Here is an 8,336-nt window from a genome sequence, read left to right on the forward strand (position 1 = left end):
ATAAATAAATAAATAAATAAATAAATAAATAAATAAATAAATAAATAAATAAATAAATAAATAAATGTGTTACGATGCTTCATAGAGGTGGGTGAGAGCACATCTTGTTAGGGTCATTAGAAAGGGCCTTTGGGGCACCTGGGTGGCTCAGTTATTAAACGTCTGCTAGGGTCCTGGGATCGAGCCCCGCGTTGGGTTCCCTGCTCATCAGGAAGCCTGCTTCTCCCTCTCCCACACCCCCTACTTATGTTCCCTCTCTCACTGTGTCTCTCTCTGTCAAATAAATAAGATCTTGAAAAAAAAGAAAGGGCCTTTAAAAAAGCTGGCACCTGGGTGGCTCAGTTAGTTAAGCGTCTGCCTTCAGCTCAGGTCATGATCCTGGAGTCCTGGATCGAGCCCCATGTCGGGCTCCCTGCTTGGTGGAGAGTCTACTTCTTCCTCTGCCCTCGCCCCGCTCATGCTCTCTCTCTCTCTCTCAAATAAATAAAATCTTTAAAAAATAAAAAGGGGGCATAGGAGTGCCTGGCTGGCTCAGTCAGCAGAGCTTATGACTCTTGATCTCAGGGTCGTGAGTCCAAGCCCCACTTTGAGCATAGAGCTTACTTTAAAAAAAAAAAAAAGCAAAAGGGCGGAATAAACTAGCCTCGTATTTTCCAACTTTTTTAGCTTTCCTCCCCACCCCCAGTAAAGTTTTACATCTTGTGTGGAACCTCACTGAATAGATAAAAGCAATATTTTATTACTATAAATTTTTATAAATTCAAATATTCAGTGTTGACTTACAAGGTAACAAAAGTAATCAGGTAATCCTGATGGATGTCACACCTTGAAATCAGAGGTTATAGATAACTGCTCTGTCAGCCTCAGCAGCTGGTATAGTTCTGTATTGTGTTTTGGTTGTACAGTACTGAGAACACCTTGAGTCTCACACACGAGTAGGTGAGAGTGACAGCCATTGTTAAACTATCCACCTGGCCATCTCAGTTTGCTTTTCAGTTCAATAGAAGATCCTGAGGTTTGCACAAAAATGAATTAACCTAGAAGCATATGTCAGTGGATTGAGACTGTTGTGTTAACTTGTGACTGTGTGGGGGTTTTTTTTCATATTTTTTAAATAATTTAGAAGAAGCTTAAATCACATATTTGCAGAACCTCTAAATGGCTTCCTCCAAACCCTAGGCTTTTGTGGAAGTTGATTTGAAAACCATTTGCTTAGCAGTGAGGAGTAGGAAGAATTTAAGTAGACAGAGATGAGAGGGAGGTCCTTCTGGAAACAGAGAAAGACACGAGCAAAGGCTGAGAGCCCCAGAACACTCAGGGCAATTGAATGTGTGGGTGAAGAGTTTGAGGTAAGGCCTCGGTCAGATTGGAGAGGACCTGGAGTTTAGTCTTTATTCTGTAAGCAGTGAGAGGCGTCAGTAATTTTCAGGGGGGTGAGATGTACTTAAATGTAGATCACACTTAAGATGTACTTAAAGAAGATTCATGTGATCTCCTTGTGGGAAATGAACTAGTTATGGGATTATTCAGTAATCCAAGTAAGAAATGACCAGGGCTTGAGCTAACGTGGTTGCAATGATAGTGGAAAAGAGAAGACGGCTGTGAACAAGATGGAGGATGGAGACGCCAAAGGCTTTTCTGTGGGTCGCTAAGGAAAGAACAGAACCAAGCAGGCATGGCACCAACGGATCCAGCCTGAGTGACTTGGGAAGTAGTTAGTACCATGGGTGGAAATAAGAGTGGAAAGGAGTGGAATGGGAGGTAGAATATGCTGAGTTTGAGAGCTCTATGGGACATCCAGACTGAGTTTTGATCTAAAAGGAAGAGCAGATGGGTGCCTGGGTGGCTCAGTCAGTTGAGAGTCTGCCTTTGGCTCAGGTCATGGTCCTGGGGTCCTAGGATCGAGCCCCTCATTGGGCTCTCTGCTCAGTGGGGAGTCTGCTTCTCCCTCCCCCCCCATCCACTTGTGCTTGTATGTGTGTGTGTGCGTGCTCTCTCTCTCTGAAATAAATAAATAAAATCTTTTTTTTTTTTTTAAAGATTTTATTTATTTATTTGACAGAGTTAGCGAGAGCAGAAACACAAGCAGGGGGAGCTGGAGAGGGAGAAGCAGGCTTCCCACCGAGCAGGGAGCCCGATGCGGGGCTCGATCCCAGGACCCTGGGATCATGACCTGAGCCGAAGGCAGACGCTTAATGACTGAGCCACCCAGGCGCCCCAATAAATAAAATCTTTTAAAAATAAAAGGAAGAGCAGAGAAGCAGAAATGGTACACAGGATACCTAGATTCGTGTAAGACCCTGCCCAGGCCGTGATGCTGGTACCTCATGTTGGGAGCCGGAGACCGGATGTTCAGGACTGAGTGGCTTTGAGCTGAGACCCCAAGAAGGGCTGACGAGCTGAATGCTTGGGTTTGTGTTAAATCTGGGAAGCGGAACCATGACCTCTCTCATCACAGTGGTTCAACCCCCAGCCACCCCAAATACTACATATACCCCTTTCCTTACGTATCTCCACCTCCATCAGGCTGAGCTCCAAATGGCACAACAAGAAAACCATCGCTTAAATTTGGAGCTGCAGGAAGCGAAGGGCCGGCAGGAGGAACAGGGTGCTCAGGCCCAGCGACTGAAGGACAAGGTGGCCCAGATGAAGGACACCCTAGGCCAGGCCCAGCAGCGTGTGGTAAGTGAAGCCCCTAGGCAACAGGAAGTAGAGAAAGTTCCAAGGGCTCACTATAGAAAAGTGGGGAAAAGACAAGGCTAAAGATCGAGCAGTGCAAATCTTGAGTCCTGATGCAGTGGTGGGTAGCAGGGAGCCTGGTTCACGAGTGACTCACTGGGAGCCCTAACTCCATCTCCTCCTGTCTTCTGAGGCTGAGCTGGAGCCCCTGAGGGAGCAGCTTCGAGGAGCCCAGGAGCTTGCAGCCTCAAGCCAGCAGAAAGCCGCCCTTCTCGGGGAGGAGCTTGCCAGCGCAGCGGGAGCCAGGGACCGCACCATGGCCGAGCTCCACCGCAGCCGTCTGGAAGTGGCTGGAGTCAATGGCAGGCTGGCTGAGCTCAGCCTGCACTTGAAGGAGGAAAAAAGCCAGTGGAGCAAGGAGCGGGCGGGGTTGCTGCAGAGTGTGGAGGTAGAGGGATGGGGGGACCTGGCAAGCTCACGGCCACTGCCCCCACCTCCCATGTGGCCAGATCCCCTCAGAGGACAGAAAGGGATGAGGACCTTAGAGGACTTAGGGATGGGGAGGGGCTCCGAGGGAGGTACAGGTCACTGTCCAGAGATGACCCATCGTCTCTAAGCGGGGTGTCCCAGTCCTGATCTTTGTAGCACCTTCCTTGGTTACCATCTTGATTAAGAAACATTTCCTGCCCTAGGCACCGGGCCCCATCAGTAATGCCCATTCCTGATCAGCGAGGCACCTTGCTGGCATGTCCCTTCTTTCAGTGAGAAGTATAGGGAATGAGGAAGCCAAGCAGGGGAAATTGCTCCCCAAATACTCATTTAACTAAAGGAAGGGGCACAGTGCGGGATGGAGCTGTTGCCAGTGGCATCCCTTTTCCTTCACCTTTCCCCTCCCATGTTCCTTTCTGGCCACGTCGCAGGCCGAGAAAGACAAGATCCTGAAGCTGAGTGCAGAGATACTTCGACTGGAAAAGGCAGTTCAGGAGGAGAAGACCCAGAACCAAGTGTTCAAGACTGAACTGGCCCGGGAAAAGGATTCGAGCCTGGTGAGGCGTGCAGCCGCCCGTGAGTCCGGGCCCAGGGCCTCCTGAAGCAGCAGTGCCCTTCTTGCCGTCTTGGGTGTGGGTTCAGAAGTGCTGGCTGCTCACTTCCATGTTGAGTGGCCTCTTAACTTGCACTTGTCCCACAGCTCATCAGTTTGAAACGTACGATGTCCCCTTCTGTTCTCCAGACACATATCCTGGCCCTCTCAGGGATGACTTAGGACAATTATGGAGTGCCCCTGCTACCACCAGGGCCTCTGCACCCCAGCCCAGAGGCAGTCACCCAGGCCCACACTCGAGAAGCAGAGCCTGGGACTCAGGCGACTATCTCCTGTGATCAAGACAAGGGACTCATGGAAGAAGAGTGTTGGGGCTTCCCCCGTGTGTGTCGGGGCAAGAGAAGGACAAAGGCACAGAGAGACATGGTTCTAGGGTGGTGGGTCCAGGTCGCAGAGCCTGGGTTCTTGGAGGTACATTCTAGGCTCCACATTCCCTCAGGTGCAGCTATCAGAGAGCAAGCGGGAACTGACAGAGCTGCGGTCAGCCCTGCGTGTGCTCCAGAAGGAAAAGGAACAGTTGCAGGAGGAGAAGCAGGTGAGAACCTATGACTCAGGCTCCCTGGATGCCAGAATTGAGGACTTGAGGGCTGGGAACTTTGTATCTTCTTGCCATCTCTTGGCTTAGAAACTGTTATCTCTAAGAGGGCCCAGAGGCTAAAAATGGGACCGTGGCTCCTCTCATTGGCCGACTTGACAGGACAGGAGAGGACTGCAGGGGCAGGGGATGTAGGGGGTGAAGGAGGGCTCCTGGGGGGGGAAGAGTGAGGCTTTACTTTGAGCTGCCCCGCACGTTAGAGAAGGCACCTGATCCTGAGGAGCTCGGAGTTCGTCTTGGGTGCCAGGGAGGACTCTGCAGGGCAGTGGGCTGGGCATCTTCCCAGCCTCTCCTGCCTCTCTGCTCCCAACACCAGGAACTGCTGGAGTACATGAGAAAGCTGGAGGCCCGCCTGGAGAAGGTGGCAGACGAGAAGTGGAGTGAGGGCGCTGCCACAGAGGATGAGGAGGCGGCTGCGGGGCTGAGTCTGTAACCACCAATCTTGTGACACTACTTCCCCGCCCCCCCGTTTCCCTGTTGGGGAGAGCTGCATGTGACCCCTCTGGGAGCTGCCTCCACCTTCTGTGTCTTGCCATTTCCCTTGCCGGACTCTGGCCTCCTGTCCAGTTTAACCATATCCCTCATCCAAAGGAGACAGCCCAGCCAGGCCTCTAATGACACATCCTTCTCTGCCCTCTCTCTCACCAACAGGCTGCCCAGCGGCTCTGACAGACTCAGAGGATGAGTCCCCGGAAGACATGAGGCGCCCTCCCTATGGCCTGTGTGAGCGGGGAGACTCCGGCTCCTCTCCTGCTGGGCCACGAGAGGCTTCTACCCTGGTGGTCATCAGCCAGCCGGCTCCCATTGCCCCCCAGCTCTCAGGGCGCGCTGAGGACAGCAGCTCTGACTCGGTGAGCAGTGCGGGGAGGAAGGGGTGGCTAGGGCCATACCCAAGTGGCCCAGCCTCTGGAGCAGGAAGTCTTAGCCCAACAGGGCTCTCTTTTTCCCTTGGAGAGGAGGCAGGCCCAGCCTCTCTTCCAGGCCATCCAACAGACAACACCCCCAAATCCACCCCACCCCAATAGCCTCACTGCTGCTGCCCCCTGCACTCCACACTTCTCTTCTTACCCACCAGCCCCCATCACAACTCCTGTCCTGCCTCACTCCTACTGCAGCCCACTGTCTACTCTCTGGGCCTAGACTGCTCTTCCCTTACCTGCTCCAGTGGGCTGCTCCCCTGTCTTGGGACACTCACTACCCCAAAACCCAGCCCTACCTATCTCTTTGGTGCCCAGGAGGCCGAAGATGAGAAGTCAGTGCTCATGGCGGCTGTTCAGAGTGGGGGTGAGGAGGCCAATCTGCTGCTTCCTGAGCTGGGCAGTGCCTTCTATGACATGGCCAGGTGAGCGCAGAAGGGGGAGACCAGGAGGGAGGTGGGAGGATGCCAGTGGAAAAGGCATCTGGGTGAATGGTCCCCATGCCCTTCGCCCAAGCTCCCTCTTCTTGGCCCTGGCCAAGAAAAGGAGACATAGGTATGGTTGACACAGAAAGTCACCCACCACTCCGAATCCCAGGTGCCTTCAGGTAATTCCTGCCCCGTCTTATCAGTGCACTGTGCACTCAGAGGCCCTGCCTTTAACTGGCTTCTGTGTTGTTCTAGCACCATCTTCCGTGGAGCCCAAATTGCCCTGCCTCCCCTCTCTCCTGCCCCTTTCCCTTCCCCAACCACCAGGTAGGTACCCAAGCTCCATCTGGGGAGGAAGGGAGGTGACCGATGCCCCCAGGGATGGGATCAGAGAGAAGACTGGGATCCAGCGTCCATCTGGCCAGCTCTGAGATGTCCCCCTTCCCTGACCCTCTTCCCTGACTCCGCCGGGAAACCCTTGGGCGATGCAGCTGCAGGGGCGGGGGTTCTGCTATCAGATTGCTCCTTCGGCCTTCCCTTTCGTTTCGCAGGTCAAGAGGGGAAGGCAGGGGGAAGAGAGATTTTATCATCTAGCCCCCGGCTTTGCCTCCATGTGAGATGGGCTCAGGGCAGGGAGGGGTGATGCTGTCATCCTTCTCAGCTGGAGCAGGAAGATGAAGGACGATGTCAGACTCATTTTCAGCCTCATTAGGCAGCAGACGGAGATGGAGGGAGGAGAGCAGGGGGTTGGGGGATGGGCCGTGCACTACAGCAGGCACTGAAGAAGAGAGGACATGGAGAGCCAGGAAACCAAGCTCCGGTAGTGTGGGGAGAAAGGTGCTGTGGGTGAGGTGCGGGGAGAGAGCCACCAGGGAGCTGCATGAGGAACAGGGGCACCTGGGAGCCCAGGTGCGTGGGTCCCTCTCCCTGAGGTCCACAAGGCAAGAGGGCATCGGAGCACACTGACCCTCTCCTTTCCTTCTGTCTCCTTCAGTGGCTTTGCAGTGGGTCCCTTGTCAGAGGCCAACACTGGGGGCCCTGCCACCCCCCCGTGGAAAGAGTGCCCCATTTGTAAGGAGCGCTTCCCAGCCGAGAGTGATAAGGATGCCCTGGAGGACCACATGGATGGACACTTCTTTTTCAGCACCCAGGACCCCTTTACCTTTGAGTGATCTCCCCCCCCCCCCCCCCCGCCCCAGGACATGCCCAGATACACTTACACACAGACACACACTCATGCACAGACGTACACTTAGGTCTCATGCCTTCTCTGCCACCCTGGGCTCCGTGATATTCTGTTCCCTAAGAACCGGTCCCTGAACCATGTTCATCCCAAGCTCTCACCTTCATCCTCTCCCGCCTGGCTCTTTTGTCCAGGCAGGGGCTGACTTTACCCGCTAAAAGCGGTTTTGGAGGAACCAAGCTGGAGGAGACCTTCCCCAGGGGGAATAGGATCACCCCCTCCTCACCCTGGTTGCTCTGTCACTGACACCACCCACACACACACAAACACATGCACTCACACTCACACGCACTCTGCTGCCCCAAAGCCAGTTCCTGGGGCACCCCACTGCCTCTTATTCGGGGTCTGTGTTGGTTTACCTGAGTTTTCTCGGGGGCCTGCATCGAGGCAGCAGCGTGGACCCCATGGCCTCTTCGGGTCTCTTTCAGTTCTGAGCTTCAGTGGTTCCTTCTGTCCCCCCACCCCACCCCATTGCCTTCTGCACCCCGCCCCAGCCTTTTCCACACCATTAGGTATGAAGTTTGGAGGTTTCTTTTGTATTTTTGAGGTTTCCTGTACTCTATCTCCTGCCCTTCCCTGCCCTCCCTCCCCCAGTGTCCTCACATGGAAAGAAAGAATGCATTTGTGCCTTCTGTGAGGGATGAGGGAAACAGATGGTCCCAGGTGTCCCCATTTCTCACCCCTTCCTCCCTCTCCAGGTTCCCCCACAGCAATAAGAGCTTTCCCTCTTTATCCCTCCCTCAATCTGTAGTTTGAACAAATATATTTATATGATATGTATAACAATTCTAATAAAATGTGTTCCTACCATGAGGTGTGACTAGAGCAATGAAGGTCCGGATACCTGGCTCCTAGACCATAGTGGAGGGGAGAGGGAGGGAGGGGAGTCCCCCCTGCCTTGTTGGGGCCAGCGCCTGCGCAGCATTTCCACATTGTGCCTCCTGGTGGGCAGAGGAGGAGGGCGGGAGCTTTGTCTCAGGTTGGGGGGGGGGTCTGGCTCGGAGAAGACTGCTGTCGTGGGAGCGGGGGCAGCAGATTGATGGGTCAACGTGGGCCCTGCCCAGGATTTCAGTCCTGGGGTGGGAACCAGCGTTCTGGGCCCAGGTGCATGTCTCAGAAGGCAGGGAAGTTTCCACTGCTCAGACCTTCACCCCCCCCATAGCAGCCGTCACTGTACCATGGGCCAGAGACGGGCATTACTCCTGTCAGGAGTTCACACCCTCGAGGAGCCACTTCGTAAAAAATGCCCTAAACCGCATACCGCTAAAGCCTATTTGATATTCCTTCCATCCCTGCCTCCTCCTCTCCCTCTGTTGCCATCTCACGTACACGTATGCACCCTCTGACTCCACGGTCACAAAAACACATTCAT

General features: G+C 53.9%; 1 protein-coding gene across 2 annotated transcripts in view; it reads left to right on the plus strand.

Moving 5' to 3' along the window:
- The window catches only part of CALCOCO1 (calcium binding and coiled-coil domain 1), a 17,287-nt gene extending 9,975 nt beyond the window's left edge, over positions 1-7,312 (plus strand). The window contains exons 8-15 of one of the 2 annotated variants that reach the window (XM_021686722.2): positions 2,527-2,682; positions 2,873-3,127; positions 3,600-3,725; positions 4,221-4,316; positions 4,693-4,801; positions 5,028-5,227; positions 5,612-5,718; positions 6,716-7,312. In XM_021686722.2, the coding sequence (XP_021542397.1) occupies positions 2,527-2,682; positions 2,873-3,127; positions 3,600-3,725; positions 4,221-4,316; positions 4,693-4,801; positions 5,028-5,227; positions 5,612-5,718; positions 6,716-6,893 (1,227 nt within the window). In that variant the 3' untranslated portion in view covers positions 6,894-7,312. The remainder of the gene's footprint in view (positions 1-2,526; positions 2,683-2,872; positions 3,128-3,599; positions 3,726-4,220; positions 4,317-4,692; positions 4,802-5,027; positions 5,228-5,611; positions 5,719-6,715) is intronic. The other variant, XM_021686723.2, reaches the window with a different exon arrangement.
- Positions 7,313-8,336: the final 1,024 nt, after the last annotated feature.

This window comes from Neomonachus schauinslandi, chromosome 5 (genome assembly GCF_002201575.2).
Source record: "Neomonachus schauinslandi chromosome 5, ASM220157v2, whole genome shotgun sequence".
Classification (NCBI taxonomy): Eukaryota; Metazoa; Chordata; class Mammalia; order Carnivora; family Phocidae; genus Neomonachus; species Neomonachus schauinslandi.